Source organism: Neomonachus schauinslandi, chromosome 7 (assembly GCF_002201575.2).
Source record: "Neomonachus schauinslandi chromosome 7, ASM220157v2, whole genome shotgun sequence".
Classification (NCBI taxonomy): Eukaryota; Metazoa; Chordata; class Mammalia; order Carnivora; family Phocidae; genus Neomonachus; species Neomonachus schauinslandi.
This window is the reverse complement of record NC_058409.1, coordinates 111,727,526-111,752,014: the sequence shown is the minus strand read 5'-3', so window position 1 is coordinate 111,752,014 and position 24,489 is coordinate 111,727,526. Positions and strand designations below refer to the sequence as shown.

Genomic DNA, 24,489 nt, shown 5'->3' with positions numbered 1-24,489 from the left:
AAGGAAAGGAGGAGTAGCAAACAGATGACCACCTCTAAACATATTTCAAATAACATGTAAGTTTTTTCACTTTTTAATCTTCTACCCCCTCTTCTACCCATGCCTCCTCCCAACCATTTTGAGATTACCATTCATTAAAAGTTTAAGATTCAGTTTTTACCATTTCACTTTTTTGCTAACTTATTAATAAGATATTGATTTAATCCCTAAAACATTTCTGGGGATACTTCAACAAGGCATCATAACATTACTATACTGAGGAACCTCTTTCTCATTCAAGCAATGAGTAAAAGAAGCAGCTTCCATTTCTTTGCCAAATCCAAAGTATGAGTACCTCATTATGTTTCGACAAACTTCAAGATCTATAATTGAATTTGCCCAAGTCTTCAATTAAAGTCTAAAATGTTAACATGCACCTGTACAGTCTGTGTTTATATAACCATAGGGAAAATGCCTTAAGCAGTCCTCAAAGTGGTATTTGCAAATTCCATTACAAGCAAAAAAAAAATTTTTTTTTTTTTAAGATTTTATTTATTTATTTGACAGAGACAGTGAGAGAGGGAACACAAGCAGGGGGAGTGGGAGAGGGAGAAGCAGGCTTCCCGCCGAGCAGGGACCCCGATGCGGGGCTCGATCCCAGGACCCTGGGATCATGACCTGAGCTGAAGGCAGACGCTTAACAACTGAGCCACCCAGGCGCCCCACAAGCAAAAATTTTGAGGAAAATTCATTTAAAGTTGATATAAATAGAAAGTCAAAGTCATACATATTCCAGTATATACAAGTTTTGAATAATTTTCAAATCATTACATTTTTTTTCTACATTTATAGTCTCTGTCTCAGTAAAAGATGAATCACAAAAAGATATTTGCCCGTTTCCTAGGAAAGATAGCTAGCCAACACACGCAAAGCATATTCCAGAGCAATTAATTGTTAAAAGCTTCCTTTCTTCGATGTGAGTCTTCAATTTTTATGGAGGATTACCCTGAGTTGTGAATTTGATTTCAAGAAAACATTAGTTTCAATTTTATGTCTAAGGAAAAGAGTTCCTTAAATTTAAAAGAAAAAAAAAAATCAGCTATTGTAAATAACTTGAAAAAGGGATTTGAAGTTATAAGGTCACTTGTATATGTATTTCATATGTTTTATTATAGATGTATTACATATTATTTATGTACAAAACATTATAGTCTATTTGTATTAATACATACCGATATTTCCCACAATGAATCTCAGAACAATGCATTTTCAGCAAGTACCTTATAATTATAAACTAATATAACACTCATAACTACCCATCATTAAATACTATTACATCCATTCTACAGACAGAAAAACTGGTGCTGAGAAGTTAAAAGATTTACCCAAAGCCTTAAGAACAAATCAGGAGGCACCACAACCACAAAGCTGAAGATCTGCACATTAATGACTCTCTGAATAGATTTGCATTGCTTTGTTTTTATCTTAATTACTTAATATTATCTAGATTTCACAAAATCTAAAAAGGGAAAAGATGCTTGCTGACCACTTAATGCTGAATGAAGCAACAGAGGATAGATGAGTTCTATTTAATAAGAAACCCTTGCCTTCTTTGCTATTTTCCTAAAACTTAAATGAAAATTCTCTATGTAGTACCTCTTCTACTGCTTAGTACTTTCAACCTCAAAGTGAATTATCCAAAATCATCCCACTCATTTATTAAGAAAAAAAAAAAAATTGCATTATTGCCATCTTACTGATGAGAAGACAGGGAAGGAACAAAGCTTTTTGAATGGGTCCCACATGAAGTGTGAGAGAAGTCTGGAGTTAGAACATCTTATGTCCTGGACTCCTCATCCAATTTTTCAGACTAAAGGGTAGTGTTGTTCCTCTTAATTATCTTATTCTGAAGTCACTAAAGGAAGCACAGAATTTTCTAAAGGAGGGGGAGAAACCTATTCTGAAAGTTACAGGTGTAAAGGAATACATGAGAAGTATATTTCACTGTGCTTAGGTTAAAATTCACTACAATTCAAGTTTTAAAAAATTATTCACCTTTGTTATTCCTTTAGTATCCATGAATCAGAAACTCTGCTGGGTGAGACACTGAATTTTTTTTTCCCCCCAGAACTAGGCTCATGTTTTTATAGGTGAGATACAAGCTAAGAAATGAAATTAAATGAGGAAGATAAAGAATGGGTCCATATTAAAGCGTATTTGGTGGCATGGAACTTGCAAGATAAGACATCAATTTTCAGCCTGGCTGGTTACAGAATAGGACTCATTGCTTCTAGTCAACAGTGAGCATTTCAGAGGGACAAGAACATGACATTTGAGGGCAAATGATGCATGGTAATATGCACGATGCATTCCTTGAAAAGCTGGAGAAAAGAATGAACTAAGTAAGCTGGCAGGGTAAAAAATGTTCAATAACCAGGCCTTCAGATGAGAAAATAGATGAGAAAAATATTCAGATAAGTCCGCTAACTTCACTGAACAGTTTTTTAAAAAAAACTATGCTTTCCACGTGGAGAAAGATATATAAACAATAATTTCTATAGATTGATATAGTCTTTCTACTTTCTAAGAAAATTACGGTTTCATGTGGAAAAACAACATAACCAGCATATCCCTAATTATAGGCAAGTTTTCAGATTCCAAGGTGGCAGCAAAAGTTCAACAGACAAGACAAAGAGTTGTCACGTTAACGAGACATACCTCTTGGACTGATCGAGCAGCTGGCTTGTCTTGATGATTGGCCAATATTAAAAAGGGTAAAGTGCATAACTGTGGGTGCTGAAGAGCTGAGTGCAGTTCATTTCTAGCAGTTTCTAAATCATCTTCTGAAGAGGCACTGTCTAATACAAATATTACCCCTTGAGATCCTTGGTAGTAGCGACTCCAATATTTCCGGATATTATCAGCTCCTGTCAAAAACAAAACAAATTCTCTTTTTAAAAATAGCATTCAGAAACTGAAAAAACACTGAACAGTACTGTTGGGAACACTCAACAGTAATTCCTACTGGAAACCAGTGTAGCTTTTAAAAATTAAGTGCAGAAAACATGGTTGATGACAACAAAGGCATGAGAGCCAACAAGTGGATGTAGCCTTGAAGAACACCAAAGTTGAGGAGTCATTCTTCATACCTTTCTTATCAAAATATGTGAGAAAAACCAGGATACTTTTTAGATTCAAACTCAAAATGTTTTCAGATTTTGCTTACTAGCCGAAAATAAACTCCACTCTTTATAAATTGAGTCTGAGCCTAACTCAGAGAGCAGTGTAACCTAGCTGTTCAGAGAGGCTTTTTTTCCCAAACAATGAACATTAGCTTGATATTTTCTAAAAGAATTACTTGCTGATCAGGGCAGCCTTGTTTAATTTCATCTAGAAAGTGAAAACTACTAGCACAATACCTTCATGTATCAAAGTGCTGAAATTTGTGATGAATTAAAATCTTGATACATTTGCATAAACCCATTTGGCAATGAGCATCCTCATGGCCTTGGTATGACGGGGTGTTCACAAAAGACACTGAGATTCTCATCAGCCAGGGCCACGTCTTATTCTTCTTTGTATTCCCAATATCCAGCACTTGAAGCTCAGTACAGGAATGAGGGAAATGAGGGAAGGAGGAAGTGAAATTATACACTAATTAGGCTTTATGGATTTTGAGACTAGAAAGACCTGGAGAGACTGTCCAGTCCAACTGTCTGAGGAAATTGGGGCCAAGAGAGGTGAAGTGAGTAATCCCCATTCATATGTCTAGTCAATCACAAAACTGAGATTTGCATCTGAGTAGACAACCTATCCAGGGAGGGCATGGGCATTCCCCACTACATCATGATGACTGCTTCCTTTACTTTCATCAATTCATGAATAGCACAGGCAGTGTTTGTATGGGGGGGGGTGTGGTTAGGGGATGGGGGGGAGGCTTATTGGTTATACAACAAAAATTAGATAAAGGTATTTCATCAATTTAGTGCATACGATCAAGTCTTAACCTTAAGTTCAGTAACTACATGTTAGCCATCCATTGAATATTTAGCTCCTATATTGAATATACTGTGCTAAGTGCTAGGGGCACAGAGATTAAGGACTGGAGTCGGCATGCACTAACTGGCAACGGCCAAACGTGTGCATCTCTTTCCAATTCTGTGTTCAAGGACACCATACTGGAAGCTCGAAACTGGACAGGGTGGGAATATTTTCACCATCAAAATCAACAACAGCTATCATCAGGTCTTTTCTTCCCCTGAAGGCCAACACACCGCTGGATGACATTAAGAAGCCCACATTTTTCTGGGAGAAATAGGAAAAAAATAAATAAATAAAGCCCCGTGAGAGAGGTACTCCTTAAGCGGGATGAGAGCAAGAGAGGTGGCATCTCAACTGGACTGGGCAATTCTCTTCAAAAATAGTAGTTACCAAACACCTACCATTTATTAAGCACTTTCTAGGTCCAGGCACAGTGCTAGGTGTTTTCAAAAGAAGAGCTCATATAATTCTCATAACCACCCTAAGAGGGAGTTATAATTGACTCAGGATTTAAAACTAATTTTCAGATTTTAAAATCCAGGGTATTTGCCATAATATTTTGCTGAAACAACCTGCTATATAAGATGATCAAGGACAGTTAATGTTGAGTAACCTTCAATATGTAAAGACATGGCATATGAATAGGGATAACATCCAACCAAGAAAGCAGAACAAAACAAAGCAAAAGAAATTAAGCCAGAGATTATTTAATATAGGTAGGCAGTTGCATAAGTGATGGTTGAACTAAGAAAACAACAGAGGCACGGAAATTAGCAACACCTTAGGCCAGGTTCCCTAGGAACAGAGTCTGAGATGGCATTTCTTGAATGCCTAATTACAGATAGTATTATCAGGAGAAACAAGGAGTGAAAAAAAAAAACAAGCTAGAATTGGGAAGGAGCTAGGCAAAGATACGGTTTCAGAAATCCAACCTCAGCTTGATCCACTGAGGAACTCTAGAGCATGTACTAAACCACAGAAGTTGTCCAGTCCAAAGGCAAGGGGGCTGGGCTGCTATACCCCTGTACAGTCATTGGCTATGAGCCACCCTAGGGAACAGGAGGGGGTAGGGATGTGATCTCATACTCTCCCAGACATACTTAGTTGAGGCAATTACGGTCAGCCAAGGGCAGGCCTCTGGAGAAGGGTACAGGTGTGAGTTATTAGCAGCCAATACTTGCAGCAGCTGGGAGATGGATGCACTGGCCCAGTAAAGGAGATCTGGGTAGGATACCAACAGCATCTGCTACAAGCTACATCCAGACATTATCCATATGCTAGAGAACCATCCATAAGCTTGAGGAGCAAAAGTAGCAGCAGTGTTACCTGATGGTAAATGTTTAAAACAAAAATACTGTGCATGTACATATCTGTACATAATTTATTACAAATTTTATTAAAGGATGTGTAGCACACAATTTTCATCTAACATATGCAACATGCTTTACTGTAAATTCCATAGAGCTCATTAATGCTCACAAAATGGTTCCATGATTTTGCCCAACTTTTGTATCCATAGTCAACCAACAGTTGCAATTGACCAAGTACAGTTCCAAAATAAATGTTGGTTCTGCTAAGTGTTTTACATGTATTAAATCATTTACCCTTGACAATCTTAAGAGGCAGGTATTCTTATGGCTCTCATTTTACCAATAATAAAACTAAGACATGAAACGATTACATAATGTGGCCAAGGTTACACATCTAAAATATATATTTAGGTCTAATGAGATTGAAAGAGAAGGATCATTGACTGGGAAGGTGATAAAACTAAGCAAAACACTCTATTACCACATAAGCCAAGGCAGGGGGTGGGGGGGGAAGCAACCTATTAGAATAAAAGGTACTAGGTGCCTATATATATTAATGCTCAGAGTAGGAACATGTCCAAGAACATTTCCAGCCAATTAATTCAATGAATAGTATTATGAAGTACTATTCTATACAAGTCACTGAGCAAGAACCAGAAGAAATATTTAAAAATCCATTATTCCCTTTAGATCAAATCCTCAAATTCTTTCAAGTAATAATAACTACAACAAGGCCTATAAATACATTAGAGGGAATCAATATGGCCATATCATTAAGAGGGTGTGCAGAGAATCAAATATAAAGAGAAGAATACTGGTTGCATATTCCAATGGAACTTTTCCGTTGGAAATACGTGGGACATACTCAAAATCCAACTCATGAGGCTCATCTCTTTCAACAAGAAACTATTTCCATCTGCCACATTTAGGAGCACATAAGACACCTGAAAATAGTGAGACAAAATGATGGTGAGTCCAATGATTGTGTTGGTAGAAACAAACCCAAAAAGAAATGTCATAATTCCTTAAAATGTCCCGTCTATGACAAAGTATGTGAATAATACATTATTAATGGTGCAAAGACCCTTTTCTTTAGTCTGCTACCACACAGTTATCTGCCCAGTCTTAGCATTTCTGATGTTCATCACAAACATTGGGCCTGGAATTCGAAATTCCAGTTCAGCCTTTTGCCCAATGGCTTGGTCAGCAGCAGCCTAAACCCAGATTAGGGCCCAGGAAACCAGCAGTGGGATGAAGGGTCGTATAAAGTTGGTCAGTCTGGCTGAGTGGATCTTAGTTAAGCCACCAGATTAAAATGAGAAATGGATATGTCATTAACCAGCTGCCAGATGCTTTGAGAAGCAAGCCTAACTGGGAGAATTCAGAACACCCATTTGATGTCCACATCCCAATATTCCTCATCCACAAACGGAGTCCAAAGGGAGTAACATAACACAGGACATCACATCAAACAGTGGTCTGGGGCCACTCATTTTAATTACTGAATAGTGCATGCTTTGTGTCATTTAAATTGTTATATAAAAAGGTTAAACACCCAACTCAAACCCGGCCTGTATTTCGTACACTGATTAAAAAACAAAGGGGTATCTTAACAGTAGAGAGGGTCCGATACTGCCCTACTAAACGTTGTAAGGAGCCTTTGGTCATCTAAGAGTTCAATCTGACAGCCAATCAATCAGGAGAGCCTGGTTTAAGCCACTACAAGAGAAAAACTAGAAGATAGGAGCGTAACGTGTCTTCATTATGCAAGGTTCTTTTTAAAGGCACACTATGGCAACTATGGACAACTTTTCTATGGTACATATGGACAACTATGGAACATTCTCTTAATATTCATTAATTCATCTAAGAGACGATTATTGAGCACCTGGCACCATCCCAGGTGCTGGGGACATAGTAGCAAACAAAGACAGACAAAAACTTCAGTCTTCACAGGGCTTACATTCTTTACCAGCAGAGCCAGCCTAGCATTACAGAGGTTAAAAATGCCAAGTATCTGTTTTCCAAGTTCTCTCCTACAGCATGGGCAGATTATTCAGTTCTAGTAAACTGGGACTCAACAAAGGTTTGCTGGGAGCTTCTGAAAAAAAAAAAAAACTGTCCCTCAATAAAAAGAGAGATGTCCAAAGAGAGCCACCTCTCTCTCCTGGTTTTTTTTATTTCATTAGGTGATAAGATGATGCTTTGAACTGTGTTAACCCAGCAGTCTTGAAGGAGACACGCCAACACACTGAGGACATCAGAATGGGAAGACAGAAAGAGCCTGGGTCGTTGAGAACACTGCTGAGCAGCAGTACCAACCACCAACATTATAAGAACCCCTTATTCTTGAGTACAGTAAATGCCTATTACTCAAGCCAATTTTAGAAGACTACTTTGTTATTCACAGCCAAAAAAATGCTTAGTTCCCTTAAGTTAAAAGACCATAAATAAGTTTCTTACAAGAGTTGTTCTTTGAAAGATAAACCCAATGAGCTATAAAAAGCAAACAAACAAAAACAGGGATATACAGGAGTCAACAATAACAATAAAAACAGTTGTTCAAAGTTGTCCCTATGGCAGGGGCGCGGGGGGGGAAGGCTGTCCTTATGGAAAATCTCATCTCCAGACCAGTGATTTCTAACTAAACTTTTTGTGTTAATTTTTTACCTGTGCTTTCCAATATGGTAACCACTAGCCACGGTGGCTACTGGGTACTTGAAATGCAGCCAGTGCAACGGAGGAACTGAATTTTATTTAAATTTGCTTACATTTGAAGTTCAGATGCCACACGTGGCTGATGGCTACTGTACTGGATAGTGCGTTCTAGATATTCCTCTCGCTTCTTGCTGACTGCTAGGAACCCCTAAGACTAAAACAGTTAGAGATCTAATCCTGTCTCTGAAAGGAAAAGCAGGTAGCTGTGCTGGTCGAGGAGCAGGTGTGGTCGGTCCAATCCAAAGATGGTTTGCCGAGGGGCTCCGTGTGGCTGACCCGGCACCAGGGCGAGGTCATCCGCTGTGCTCAGCCACCCTGCCGCGACACAGTGAGGGTGAGGATCAAGACTGTCCTCTCTTTCCATCCTCTTACCACAGTCTGAAGAAAATGAAGGAGAGTAAGATTATTTTCCCTCTGGAAAACTTAATGAGACTGGAGAACCCAAAAAAGAAGCCAATTTTGGAGAATTTTAATTGTAAATTAATTCTTCAAATCTTAGAGAAGGAGGATGTATCCTCGGAACAAAAGTCACCTCAGCAGTATTACTTTAAGAAGAATGGTTTCCAGCATGGGGAGAAAACGTTCAGAGAGCAGGACCCGAGAAGGGACAGAAAAGTAATACTTTTAAATTCTTTTTTTACCCCTCCCATTTGTGGAGTCTTGGGTCTTTCTGACGGATGGTTTCTTTCATTCTTTTCATCTTCTCTACATCAAACTCACTCAGCCTGATTTAAAAAACTGATATATTAAGAGTTTGGGAGGACTAAGACCTACATATTTAAACTCAAACTTTTGTTACGGAACCCCCCTACCCCCACCCCCAATAAGTCAAAACATCTTAAATTAAGCCCTCCTTAAATGGTCAATACAAAGTATAAAAATGTGAAGATTCAAAGTCAAGCTCTCCTAAGGGAGGTGTATTGTCCTATTTTGCTTTCAGAGTAAAAAAAAAAACAAAAAACAAAAACACCCCAAAACACTCTAGATAATAAAAAAAAATTTTAGAAAAATTTATGAAAAACAAAAATGTGGTCTACATCATGGGAAGAGAACTACCACTGAACAGGATAAACGGCTGAGCTGGAGGAGACCACAGTCCTCAGGCTCACAGAGAGATGTGCTGAGAACACCCACGTAGAATATAAAAGACAATTAACACATAGTCGTCATCCACCCCCACCTCACCGACATATTACATCACATCTAACCTTGTAAAGGTGTTTATATACATCACCTCACTTAACTTTTTAGGAGTTATTATCTTTATTTAATAGATGGAGAATTTGGGACAGAAAGTTTACTATGCACTTTTCTCCATATCCAGCTAATAAATGGCAGATCCAAGATTCAAAGTTTGGACTGATTCCAAAGACCATGTATTTTTTTCTCCTACACGGTGCTGCTTCCCAGAGAGTGTAAGAGGTTCCAATGAAAGGGAAAGAAGAGGAACAAAGGCATTCCAGTGGGGAGCGTGTGGCTGGGAGCATAAGCTAAGAGGAAACTAGGAGTGGGTGGGTGGGTGGGGGCACAGTGAAGACAAGGAGCCGAAGAAGTCTCAGCTAGTGACAAGTAATGGCCAGTGTGAAGACAGAATATGGATGGCTTTGTAAACCAGTCAGTGTCTGGGCGTGAGGCAGCAGTAAATGGAGAATTATTTCAGAGCCTGGGGGACATTACCTGGGTAGTCTTGTCTTGCTTAAGGGCCTTGTTGACTACCCATTATCTGTTAGTACTTAGGGCAGACAGTACTACCTACCCATAGCTGAGCTTCTTCCAATCCTAAAGTGCCAAGCCTCTAGATTTCATAAACCTTAAAAATGAATACTCTCCACACTCCTGGACATATAGCTAACTGCACAGCTTGAAAAAGATTCACTTAGTAAGGTATTCCTGTATTTATTAACAATACAGTTTCTTAGGGAGGGGTAAAAAATGTGGACAAGAAAGAAAAAGAGTTCTTCCTGCTCCCAAAGGGTATAAGAGAGTCAGTAAAGGAAATATATGTCAACAAATAGTTTCTGCCTTATTTTGGATTCCCCCAGTGTAAAGGGTTTATTCAAGCGGTGAATGCAGAAAATGCTAGTGGCAGAGTGAGGAAGTGGGAGAGGGAAAGAGACAACCCACGAAAAGAGCTATCCAAACAGCAACCACTGTGGGTAGCCTGAACTGACTCAGGCTAGAACTGGAAGCATTTGGGGCCTTATCCACCTACCTCCCATTAGTGGTTGCTTGAGGAGAACTGCACATTATTTTCATAACATCTCCAGCTTTGCCAAGGCACCGAGGTCTCAATAATTCTTGAGCGAAGAGGCTAAGACCCCATAGGGCTTTTAGAATTGTACATACTTGTGATCTTTAATATGCAAAAGGGACCACAGGGATCTGCTAAAACTCAGGCATATTTGGGGCTGTTTTTCAGCAGAAATAAATGTGTTACACCAAACTATCTTTACGTTCACCCTATCTCCTGTCCAAAGATAGGTCAGCCAGAGTTGGGAGTGCAATTGCAAAATTAAGAGGTCTATATAGGAACTGGACTAATCTCCTTGGTCTCATTATGCTGGAATTCTAACCCAGTGATCACATGCTTTGGAGCCTAGAAAGGTTATTACAACATGTGCAGCCTTGGCATCAGACTTCAAATAGCACATCCTCAGAAAATTTGGAAGCAGGTGGTCCTCAGCCTACCTTTTACAAACAAAAAGCTGTTACACCAATTGCCCTCTTCCCACGTCCTCCTGCCCCTCAACAAGGATTCTGGATGTCCGGGTTACACAAAGCACAACTGTACATCATTACCTTCACCATCAAGTTCTAACTACCGTACCTGAGGACTCCGCCTGCTCCCTGATTATCTTGTCCTCCTCTACGTTCTCACTCTGGTCCACACCCGCAACCACTTTCCATCTGGATCACCAGAACAGCCCTCTAACTGATCTTGCTTCTGTCCTGGCAGTGCTCTGATGACATTATTAATACTGATCCAGAAAACTAGCTCAAGCTCCATCACCACTCTGCTCAAAAACATCAAATGCCTATAAAACCTGAAATTCCCAAACGACACAACTTAGCATTTACAGTTCTCTGTGATCTGGCTCCAACAGGCCATTCCTTACTCCATCTCTCCGTTCGTCTCCTTGTACCCTCCACAAGTGCAACCTGCTCTCTCCCAGACTAGACCAGGCTTCCACTATCACGTCTGTGGTTGTTATCCCCCCCTGCCTAGAGTTCCTGCCATATCCGTTCTCCCCTCGGCTCCTGCACAGGGAAATCACCACCTGCCCTGCACGAGCCAGATCACCTATTCCACCCAGCCTTTCCACAGTCTCCTGGCTGGAAAGAACGTCTCAGAAACTTTTAATCTCTTCCTCTCGGCACTCTTCATAAGACTTTCTACCCCGTAGCAGAGTTACCTGAATGCACATTTCATCTTCGAGCCGTCTGGGAGTTTGGAGCCTTTGTGTGCCTCACTCATTTTCACACTCTGAATGCCTCTAACACAGTCTTACACAATCACTATTTTTTTCCCATGAACTGGTTAATCTTTTATACAATGTTTACTCAGATTTCTCACATGCAGAGTGTAGAGTTCACCCAATGAAACATTTCATGACACAGAAATAAGCTATCTTCTGGATGGATGGTGGTAGCTTGCTGGCTTACTGTTATTAGCATGTAGTTTTTACGTTTCTGGCACATACTCAGTTCTGCAAGGAACTGCTCATCCGACATTTTTAATTTAAAAAATTTTTAATTCCGCATACACAATAAAATTACACTCTATTCACAGCTTTTTGCCTTTCTCAGAGTTCTGCTTCAGTATTGGGAAATGTGCAGCCATAAGGGTACATGTGCTAAGCACCGTACTAAAACACAACTAAGAGCATTACCCTGTGCTCTTCGGGATCCGTCAGCCTGCCCTGATGCCCCACAGAACAAGCAGCTCTGAGAAACTGAAAGTGTAGAACAAACAAGCTGTGGGAAGAGTTGTGGGAAAATGTTCCCTTCTGTACTCCCATAAAAGCCAAGGGCCTACTGCCTAGAAGACCCACAAAACCAAGGTGATCACTATGTGCATAGCTCCAAATGTTTACCAAGCAGCAAATTCCTGGGCTCTTGGCCTAACACAAAAAAACAAAAAGCACATTTTGTAGTATTCTGGAAAATCTGGTGCCCAGACTAGGAAAGAGTCTGGGAACAATTTTGTTGCAATTGCCATTGACCAAGCAACAAATTGGGAAGAGCCACAACGTGAATTTTCTGGCTGAAATGGAAGGCGTTTCTTCCATACTCGGGGTGAAATACAATCTTCTAATACTGTGGAAAGGCTACGGTACTCTAGCGTAGCTTACCAACCCCCCCCCCCAAGTATTTTTTACTGTAAACTTTGACTTACACCAACCATATGACAAAACTGACAACATGAGGTTCTAGATGAACATAAATTCACAGCCCACAGAAAAAGTTTACAACGTCTAATGTCTCATCCCACATAGCAATAAAGAAAAATTAGGACAATAGATTATAAGCTTTGACCTTCAAAGGTAGAATATTAGGTTCTTACTCTAACTGTAATTTTTTTTTTAAAGATTTTATTTATTTATTTGACAGAGAGAGACACAGCGAGAGAGGGAACACAAGCAGGAGGAGTCGGGGAGGGAGAAGCAGGCTTCCTACAGAGCAGGGAGCCCGATGCAGGGGCTCGATCCCAGGACTCTGGGATCATGACCTGAGCCGAAGGCAGATGCTTAACGACTGAGGCACCCAGGCGACCCTCTAACTGTAATTTCTATTTTGTGATTAATTTGACCTCAAAACATTACTAGTAACCTACTCATGTAATAAAACCTTAAGGGAATTCTGCTTGGTCCACAACATTTATTTGATCCCACTCATATTTACCCTTTTGTCTTTTAATACTTCATTTTTTTTTTTTTTAAGATTTATCTATTTGAGAGAGAAGGAGAGAGAGTGCATGCACATGAGCAGGGGTGGGGAGGGGCAGAGGGCCAAACAGGGAGCCCAATGCAGGACTGGATCCAAGGACCCTGAGATCATGACCCGAGCAGAAGGAAGACACTTAACCAACTGAGCCACCCAGGCGCCCCAATACTCTGTTATTCTTGATGGAAATGCTTATCACAACTCCTAAAGGAGGTTTAAGTTTTCTTTCATGTACTCTTCCCTTCTGTCCTATTTGTTGCCACCCTATGGATTATACAAGTTCAGCAAGGGTCCATGGTTAGGCTTAAGCATAAAAGAGCAAATGGAAAAAAAGAAAAAAAGCAAAGGGGCGCCTGTGTGGCTCAGTCGTTAAGCGACTGCCTTTGGCTCAGGTCATGATCGAGCCCCGCATCGGGCTCCCTGCTCCACGGGAAGCCTGCTTCTCCCTCTCCCACTCCCCCTGCTTGTGTTCCCTCTCTCGCTGTGTCTCTCCGTCAAATAAAATCCTAAAAAAAAAAAAAAAAAAAAAAAAAAGCTAATATACATTATAATCTGAACTCTATAATTAGACAAGTCAATGTGCTTTACAAATCATAAATAAATAGGGGCAGTTGTCAGCCTAGGGATCACTTATGCTCCAAAACTTTTGGAAGGCTCCAATTTTTTCAGAACTTGGCACAAATAATTTTCCCTGAAAATAAGGCAAGCACTGGAGTTGGGTTTAGTCGTGAGAGGCAGGTTAGCTCGGATGGGGGTAGGACAGTGGAATGATTAGCACAGACCCTGATGTCAGACTCACTGGGTTCAAAATCTAGTTCCACCATGTCATCTTAGTGACCTCGGATAATTGGCTTAGTTGTTCTAAGCCTTGGGGTTTCCCTTTGATAAAAGGGAAAAATAATAATACTTAGGTACCCAATAGGATTGTTGGAATTAAATGAGATAACTCATTTGGCACAGTGCTTGGAATATTCTATATGTTCATTAAGTGTAGTTAATTTGTTATTGTTTCTATTATCATTGGGCCACCATTTAAGCCTATAACTTACTGAACTATGGTACTAACCTGAGTTCTAACGCCTGGAAGGAAAAGTCTACCAGGTGCTGAAAGAAACTGCGCAAAGGAGAGAGTACTTCCCTCTGCTATTTCCAGTACAGCCAATGCTATAAAAAATAAACCACGTTTTTGTTGTCTGATTGCTGAGGCTAGGACTTCTAGTACTATGTTGAATAGCAGTGGTGATAGTGGACATCCCTGCCGTGTTCCTGCCTTAGGGGAAAAGCTCTCAGTTTTTCCCCATTGAGAATGATATTCACTGTGGGTTTTTCATAGATGGCTTTTATGATATTGAGGTATTACCCTCTATCCCTATACTCTGAAGAGTTTTAATCAAGAAAGGATGCTGTACTTTGTCAAATGCTTTTTCTGCATCTATTGAGAGGATCATATGGAAACAAACAGGGTTTTAGAGGGGAGGGGGGTGGGGGGATTCGTTAGCCTGGTGATGGGTATTAAAGAGGGCACGTTCTGGGCGCCTGGGTGGCTCAGTTGGTTAAGCGACTGCCTTCGGCTCAGGTCATGATCCTGGAGTCCCGGGATCGAGTCCCACGTCGGGCTCCCTGCTCAGCAGGGAGTCTGCCTCTCTCTCTGACCCTCCCCCTCTCATGCTCTCTATCTCATTCTCTCTCTCAAATAAATAAATAAAATCTTTAAAAAAAAAAAATAAAGAGGGCACGTTCTGCATGGAGCACTGGGTGTTATACACAAACAATGAATCACGAAACACTACATCAAAAACTAATGATGTAATGTATGGTGATTAACATAATAAAATTTAAAAAAAAATGAACCACGCTTTTATTTGAGGTGGACCCTTTCTTCTTTCTAGTAACTTCCTTCTTCATCCTGTATCTTCCACAGCCTCTAGTACTTCATATTCCCCAATTTCTTTCTCCCCTATTGTTGTTGGTTGGGGGTGGGGGGAGGAATCCGAACATCAAAGAAACTTCTCCCCTTCAGATGAGTGTGCAGGTTCCTTTACTACCAGAGGTCTTCAGCTAGATTTTTAAAGAAGCAGTGTTGATTTATCAATTTAACATTAAGATGACACTTTCATGACACTCTCATTTTATAGGATGAGAAAACCCCAACTGGTCACTACTGCAGACTGATTTCACGTGTGTCTGTGTACCTTTAGGAGAGGCTGTTACACAGACGGCTGACGTACGGTGGATATACACACTTTACATTTCCCTCCCTTTTGTTATAAAGTCGTGGATCATCAAAAACTGGTACATTTATTCAACAACTCGTATGACTGCACTAGCAAGAGCTCAAGAAGCGTGGGTTAAGGCAGGGTTGCCATTTCGGGTAACAGTTTTTTGTTTGTTTTTTTTAAAGGACTACTTTTAAATACAATGTAGGTGCATTAGGAGTAGGAAAAAGCAAGCAAAACTAGGTACAAAATGAGCTTTTTTTCTCAGGAATCTTTGCATCTGTTTATAACCCACTTTCTCACGCTCACAGCTTTTTGGTAGCTTTTCTGTAAACATGCCACATTCGTCAGGTCTCTATCAATTAACTTTGCTAAGTATACTCAAGATCTTCCTGCTCAATGGGTTCACTACTACGTCTCCAGGTGTCTCTGCAGACTCTGGCACAGAGCAGCCTGTCCGTATTTGCTGAGGAAGTTAAGAAGTGAATGAAAGGATGAATACGTGCGTTCTTTGCCCATGAGTTGGAGTATAAGCAGTCTCATTTTTATATAATCTAAAATACCCTTTATTGCTCTTTTTAAAAAAAAGTTTTTATTATTTTAGAGAGAGAGCATGAGTAGGGGGAGGGTAAGAGAGAATTCCAAGTGGACTCCCCGCTGAGAGTGGAGCGGGACGCCAGGCTTGATCTCACAACCCTGAGACCATGACTTGACCAGAAATCAAGAGTCGGCCACTTAACTGACCGAGCCACCCAGGAGCCCCTCCCTTACTTCCTTTCATAATTCTTGTCTGAAATACTCTTCTCTCTGAGCTTCTTTCTAAAGCAGGGCAGTTCTTTTTTGTCCTCAGAAGTAAGTTTTCCGTCTGTCCTTCGAAATTGCCCTTATAAAAGGAATACTAGTGATAAGACCACTCCACTTCAGACAATTCCAAATGAATAAACTCTATAACCCTGGCTGGATGAACGACTCATTAAAATGTCCTTAGGGTAATCAGACTTCCTTTTTTACACACTTACTATATATTTAAATGAGATTAGCCCACTACATCACACATACCATTAAACAGATTTCTTCATGTGTAACTACATCACTACATCAATAATCGCCACCTCTGTCTTTGAAGCTCTGCGATGTCTCCGATTATCTCAAGAGGCAAGTGGAACTCTCAAAATGAAATTAATTTCAATTAACTATAAAATATAAGTGTGTATGCATCACCCAGCACTTGGGGACAGAGGGTTACACAAAATAGAGTGTCACAGCGTAAAAAGATTAGGAATCAGTGCACTAGCCAAAGAGAAGACAAATGAGTTTGAACACTGCCTGAGGTTAAGCACTTCACTTCCAAATACAGTTTCCCATGAAGAACACACTCAAAAGAAAAGAGACAGTGCAATTTAAATGATGCTAAGCCTACTAAGTTTTATTTAGATTGGGTTAGTTAAAGAATATATTTGCTTGAGGATAAAGAAGAGATTATATGAAAAGACACATTTATTAGGTATCCCGTAGGGCTCCACAATGCTGAGTTTTCTTAAAGCTCTGATATTAGGACTTACTTTCAGAGCTGACTAATGAGGCCCTGTCACACCATTCATGTCCTCTTTATTTTAGGTAAGTGAAACAATTATAGGGTAGACATGTATAAAAGTATGCCAATCTGACATAAGATCAGAGTTCTTTAAGAAAAAACTTATTTTCAACACATTTATCATATACTTGTTGCTATTTTGAATAGTATCTCTTATATACAAATGGATAAACCATGCATGCAGCAATTAGGAGAGGAAAAACACTATCTACCTTACCCCCATTCTTTGGTTTGTATCTTTCAAGATCTATTCCTTCTTTAATTAGAAAAATGATGGCCTTGCTGTAAACCTCAAGAATCAGATCATTTCATTCAGTGCACACACTTAGGTTCATACACATACAAACACAGTCTTAGTATACTAATCAATCTAAGGTTCTGTATCCTTGTGAATAACCAATGTCTAAGAAATAATTTCTGCCAAAAAAAAACCAGGAAATATTAAAAGAATGACCCACATTTTATATTTTCACAAAGGAAACAACATCTTCTCTTTCTTTACACCTGCCATAATGGAATCACAGGTACTCAAATGTTCTTTTGAGTTTACATGAGGAAGGTTCTGTCAAGAAAAGCATATGATCATCGTAATAGAAATAATCAAAAGCCTCACAGAGACATTAACAGCAAAAGCTATCCATTATGAGAGGCAGCCTCCAAGATGGCCCTCAGTGATCCCCACTTCTTGGTGCTGAGGCCTTTGTGTAATCTCCTCCCCGAGTGTGGGCTGGTCTAATGACTTACTTCTAACCAACAGAATGTGGCAATGGTGGGGGCGCCTGGGTGGCTCAGTCGGTTAAGTGTCTGCCTTTAGCTCAGGTCATGATCCCAGGGTCCTGGGATTGAGCACGCCCCCCCCCACCCCCCGCCGCACTCCCTGCTTAGCGAGGAGCTTGCTTCTGCTTCTCCCACTCCCTCTCCCCACTGCTCATGCTCTCAAATAAATAAATCTTAAAAAAAGAAAAAGAAAAGAAAAGAATGTGGCAAAGGTGATGGGATGTCACTTCCATGATTAGGTTACAAAAGATTGTAACTTCCATTTTAACCACAAATTAGCTCTGTTGCCTTCTCAGTCAGGATACTTTTATAAAGCAAACTGCCATATTGCAATGGCACATGAGCCCAGGAACAGAGGCCATCCTCTGGCCAACAGGTGGCCAGGAACGGAGGCCCTCAGTCTAACCATTCCCGAGGAACTGAAATCCTCCAAGAAAAATGTGACCTTAGAAAGGGATCCTTTTATGGCTAAATATTTCACCATATAAATATACCACATTCTGTCTGTCCATCTGCTGATGGATGCGCTGGTTGTTTCTACCTTTTTTCTTTTTTTTTTTTTTAAAGATTTTATTTATTTATTTGAGAGGGAGAGACTGAGAGAGAGAGCACATGAGAGGGGGGAGGGTCGGGAGGGTCAGAGGGAGAAGCAGACTCCCTGCCGAGCAGGGAGCCTGATGCGGGACTCGATCCAGGGACTCCAGGATCATGACCTGAGCCGAAGGCAGTCGCTTAACCAACTGAGCCACCCAGGCGCCCGTTTCTACCTTTTTTCTACTGTGAATAGAGCTGCTATAAATATTGGTATACAAATTTTTGTTTGAACACCTATCTTCAATTCTTGAGTACATAACTAGGAGAATTGCTGGGTCACATGGTAATTCTGTGTTTAACTTAAGAAAAAAAAACCATATTTGCCTTGCTAAGTCTCTAAGTTTGTAATAAATTGTTACACAGGAATAGAAAACAAAGCTCAAGAACCTGCAGCTAGGTAGCAACTTCCAGAATGTGAGCTAATGAACTAGACGTGGGGAAAAAAAAACTTACCCTAAATCTTACTGGCAACTTGTTATTGCTCTATGTAAATAGCATCTAGTAATTTTTCAAAATGTTTCTTTCCAAGGCAACATTTAAAAAACAAATTGTTATGAGGGCTAATTGAGTGCCATGTACTACACTCTACTGTACAGGTAAGACCATGGAACAGACATGGTATCTGCCTTCAGAGTGCACAGATCTCTTGATTGCTCTGATTTTCCCCAGAATTCTTCCTTCTCACTTTACATGTCCTCCTAGGGAATGTCTTTACTCCTATTGTTTCAGCTACCTCTAATATCCTGAAGACAGTTCAAATGCCCTTATCCAATCTTCTCCAAAGCCCCAGTATTCTTATTCCTTACCATCTACCTATCATATATTCCCTTCTAGAATTTCCCAGGTATTTTAAACTCAACTTGTCCCCATGTGAACTCATTCTTGCCATGAATTCTTTTCTAAACCAGTCTCCTGGATTCCCTGTCTGGGAATTGACAGCCACCCAAATTACGAATCTTAAGAATCATCCTTAAACCCTTATCCCTTTTCCTAGTAGTCAATCACCCATCACCCAACTTTACCGTCTATGTAACCGCCAAGCTCTTGGACACTATGAAACTCCACCATTCATTTTTCCTATGGCTGTTTTTCCCCTGTTCCACTCATGTCTTACCAAAAAAAACCCTATGCACATTTCAAGTCTTACATCCAAACATCTCCTCTAGTGAAGTCCTCCTTAATTTTTACAAAACTGCTGTCTCCATCCTTTGTTATTCTAGAGCAAACTGTTCATCCCTTCACTGTTAGGATCTTGTAACGAAGTTTTTTTAGTACTTCCAGTTCCTTATGACTGCTCTGGACTGACAATCTCTACTTGTGCTTTGAGACCAATTCTTTTGTATATTTCAAGGACCTAGTATAGGAACAGGCATAGAGTCCTCAATTAATTTACATGTGCTGAACTAAAAATAGTCATTGGATTTATATTACTCATTCACTTACTCAACTAACAAGTATTTATTGAGTGGCTTCTATGTACCAGACCCAGTTCTGGGCACCAGGAAAACAGTGGCCAACTACGTACATGTGGCCCCTGCCTGACTCATGACCTCATGGTCTAGCAGGTCACTGAACTGATAATATCTTTATGACAGTATGTCATTTAGGCTTCAACTTACATGTGCTGCAAAGTATTTCCTATAACAGCGTATTTATTCTTCTGATCCTTAAAGTAGTAACAATTGGAAAGTTAAGCTTCTTTTGGATGAGTTGTAAATAAAATAATTTTACTTCCAATGTCATCATCACTGCATTAAAAAAAAAAAAAAACCTTCCTTGCAGTCTCAAGGCATATGACTGTACAATATATCTAAACACCTATGGGATACCTCAACTATCCAGAACACAGCCAAAAACTAGGAGCCATGGGGCAGCCAACAGAAAGGGCCCCAAATTAACATTCTAAAGCTCACATGCTTAACCACTCTAAAAAGTCCCTCAGGCCCACACAAAATTCTTGCCTAGAAAAAAAATGTGATCACACTTAAGATTCTTGGCTCTCTGCTCAGAGCATATTAGAAGTAGTAAATCATTATGTGGGAGACAGAGGAGAAATAGAAACCACCAGAGACAGGCATGTGGACAGTAGCAAGAAGAAACAGTCACAAAAGAAAGCAAATAAAAAAATTAGAACATTTTAAAAGAAAAAGAGAGGCAAGATCAACAACTATGAAAGAAAAAAAAAATAAAGGTGAAGACCAGAAATAAAAAAGGCCAATAGTTCAGATTTAAGGTAGCAGGGAAGAGTCACCCACTGCCCTCTTGACAGTATTACAGGGTTTTTAATGTTCATCAAATACACGATGTATTACACTCCTGCTACTTTCATTATTATGGAGAATTTTAAATATATGTAAGTAACTAAAAAAGTATGATGAACACCATCACTCAGCCTCGACAACCATCAGTTCTGGCCAATCCAGCCTCAACCTAATTCCTCTGTCATATTATTTTGAAGCAAATCTCAGATATCATATAGTTTCATCTGTAAATATTTTGGTCTAGGTTTCTAAAAAAAAAAAAAAAGAATTCTTAAAGACACAACCAAAATATCATTACATCTAAAAGAAATTAACAAGTCCTTAAAATCATCAAATATCCAGTTGTTCAAATAACATTTTGGTACTAGAGGTATACCCTCAGCTGTTTCCAAAGTGTCCAAGTGAGATGCTACTGTGGAAAGTATAACATATAAGAATTTCAAAGTCTTAAAAATCAAATTGTAAGGTTTTCAATCCATTCTTGGTATTAAAATGTCTTAGTATTTCATCAAAATCTATTTTTATTTTATTTATTTTTTTTTAAAGATTTTTTTTTTAATTTATTTGCGAGAGAGAGAATGAGAGACAGAGAGCATGAGAGGGAGGAGGGTCAGAGGGAGAAGCAGACTCCCTGCCGAGCAGGGAACCCGATGCGGGACTCGATCCCGGGACTCCAGGATCATGACCTGAGCCGAAGGCAGTCGCTTAACCAACTGAGCCACCCAGGCGCCCATCAAAATCTATTTTTATACTCTTAATTAGTTTAATTGGTTAAATGCCATGTGAGATACAGTAAGTGTTTTAAGAAACACCTTCTTCGCTAATGCAACAGCTAATGGAAATGTAACATTGTCAAATTATGGCACTGTAGTATTTTAAACTTGTTTAATTAAGGGAAGACCTTTTATGGAAAAGCCATTTATTAAGATAATTTTGTTTACAGCTTACAATAGTTCCTACAGATTTGAAGTATAAGAGTTTGATTCATTATTATTTCAAAGCCATATACTAGTTCCCCGAAATCATCAGGGGTGGTCTGTTTACTTACTGGGGGACCACAGTAACCTTGAGAGAATTTCATGTCACAATCCAGCTGCACTAGTACTAAGTTTTAATTATCCTTCAAAAGTAAAAAGGATGGGGCCACCTGGGTGGCAGAGTCAGTTGAGTGTCCGACTCTTAATTTTGGCTCAGGTCATGATCTAAGGGTCATGAGATTGAGCTCTGCCTTGGGGTCCCTGCTCAGAGTCTTAAGCAGACTCTCCCTCTCCCTCGGGCGCCTGGGTGGCTCAGTTGGTTAAGCGACTGCCTTCGGCTCAGGTCATGATCCTGGAGTCCCTGGATCGAGTCCCGCATCGGGCTCCCTGCTTGGCAGGGAGCCTGCTTCTCCCTCTGACCCTCCCCCCTCTCATGTGCTCTCTCTCTCATTCTCTCTGTCTCAAATAAATAAATAAAATCTTAAAAAAAAAAAAAAGACTCTCTCTCTCCCTCTCCCACTGCCCCTCTTCCCTCCCCCATTCTCTAAAATCTTTTTTTAAAAAAGTGAGTAGGATGAAACAATTGAGAAATCTAGACTTTATCTTCGTTAACCACAACCTGGATAGGAAGCTAAAAGAACTTGAACACAGGGAGATTGGTATTCTCTTCTTACAATTAGAAGCCATGGTTTTGAAGGAAAAGTAAATAAATAGGACTATCAGTACTTGAATTGGGAACTGGAAACATGTGGTACATGTGAGGAAGAGAGTGTGTGTGTGTGTGTGTGTGTGTCTGTGTCTGTGTCTACGTGGTAGGTGAAGAGGTAGTTTGCTCAGCATAAAGTTCAAAACAGCTTCAGACTGAAATCAGAGAGAAAGTATCCCTTGATAAAAATCTCACCTTCCTAACATATATGTACCTTGGAAGGATTACAGATGTACTGAAATTCCTGTGGTCATTAGGGTGTCCAGTGGGGGCCAGGGCACAATCCTCCCATTTCTTGTCATCACCTCTCACAGTAAGTAGTTTCTGTTTATCCAATATGTCATAAAAATATCATTTTCCATGAGTCTGATGTGAAAAATCTTGGGAAGCATTGGTCAAAAGAGCTTAGGCTGCCATTCAAGGCTCCTGATGGTCTGACCCAAGTGACCTTTCTATCCTCAAATCCTTCCACACCACTTATGAAACCTTTGCAGTGTCCAAAACGAACTGCTCACATTTTCATCTTATACCCATCATGTTCCTCAAATGCTACCGCCTCTGCTTATGACTTTTCCCTTGGCTGGGAATCTCCTCTCTCCCTAAATCTTTCTATCTTCGAGTGTCATCTATTCTCAAGTCCTGCATTAAATGCCACCTGCGCCACAACCATTCCTTTTACTGCACTTGTACATCATCTTTTTTCCTCCACTGAAGAGTAGTTATTTGTAGTTTTTTTAATGTCACGTGTAACTTTGTATTTTGTACTATTTTTGTTTTATGCACGGTTTCTAGTTTGCCAATGAGAATTACAGCTCTGACAGCTAAATTCAAGTCAACTCACTCCACACTTTGAGTACCTTTTATATGCTGAATACCTTTTATATACCAGGTGCTGAGGAATAAAAATTAATGTGGCCCTACTATCATCAGAATTATTTAGCATTGTTCTGTTAAGTTCTAGTCAATATAATAAGGCAAGAAACTGATATAAGAGGAATAACCACTGGAAAGGAGACAAAATGATCATTATTTGCAGATGATGACTGTATACCTACAAACACAAGAGAACTAACTGGAAAACTTAAGACAATAATATGGTTCCAGAAGGTGATTAGAAACAAAATTAAAATGTTTTACAATCTTTTTACTTCTACTTAAAATTTTAAAACCATGCAATAACATGTTAATACAGAAAAATCCCAACATCTGTATGAATGACACCAACAATGCCCATATGAATAAAGCACCGTACCATGTTTTTAGATGAGAAGACCAAATATAGTAAGTATTTAAATTCTTTCCAAATTAACTAGTGAGTTTCATGCATCGCTGATCAAAACCTCACAGGAAACTTTCAACCCAAAAACTCACCTGGAATAACTAGTACATAAAACTAGCCATATTTTTTAATAACAAAATGATAAACAGACATAGACAATAACAAAGGTGACAAACTTAATCTTGGTTATCAAAAAAATTCAAGCTGAAATTATATGGAACCATTTTTCAAGTATCAAATTACCTAAAAAATCTAAATGATGGCCTGCAACAATAGGAAAGATGCAGTAAGATAACAGAATCGATTCCTATATAGGAATGCAAATCCATGCAAGTTTTCTATAGATGCATTTTGTACAATATATTAAGAGCCTTAAAATGTTTTGATACCAAATTCTGCTTTTAATATCTAAAAAATATTCCATAACTCAAAAACTTATGCTTTTATAAAATAATCAGAATAGATATAGGTCAGATCTTTATCAAAATACATATGACAGGGGCGCCTGGGTGGCTCAGATAATTGAGCGTCTGCCTTCAGCTCAGGTCATGATCCCAGGGTCCTGGGATCGAGTCCCGCATCGGGCTCCCTGCTCCTTGGGAGCCTGCTTCTCCCTCTGCCTCTCTCTCTCTCTCTGTCTCTCATGAATAAATAAATAAAATCTTAAAAAAAAAATACATATGACAACAGATATATAAGGGATCTGGGAAGGACATAGATACAGAATTAAATTATTTCATCATTAATCATTAGAAATTGTCAAGCACATTTAGAGTCAAAATTACACAAAGATCAGACTGAATTAGGAGTACTGACAGTTGTATTGAGGAAAATGAGAAAGAGGGGTAGGTTAGTGATAGAACCCCCAAGGACACAGAGTGGTAAATGTTGGCAGTACCCTAAGAGCACTATCAGTGGCCTAATCCATGGCTTGCCCTGTCTTGATAGCAGCCCTGCTATCGGAGCCAGATGCCATTAAACATGGCTGCTAAGAAGTCCTCAGTTCTGATAAATGTCTATCTTATTCACTCGACAATCTCATGGCAGAGAAGCATGAGCAAACAACAGAATTTAAATGTCTGGATTGTGACCA

The 24,489-nt window shown here is 39.6% G+C and overlaps 1 protein-coding gene across 1 annotated transcript in view; it reads right to left on the bottom strand.

The window, feature by feature from the left end:
* ARL15 (ADP ribosylation factor like GTPase 15) overlaps positions 1–24,489 on the bottom strand; it is a 404,981-nt gene that overhangs the window by 204,496 nt on the left and 175,996 nt on the right. Inside the window, exon 4 of the mRNA XM_044917159.1 lies at positions 2,698–2,906. Within this exon, the coding sequence (XP_044773094.1) occupies positions 2,698–2,906 (209 nt within the window). The remainder of the gene's footprint in view (positions 1–2,697; positions 2,907–24,489) is intronic.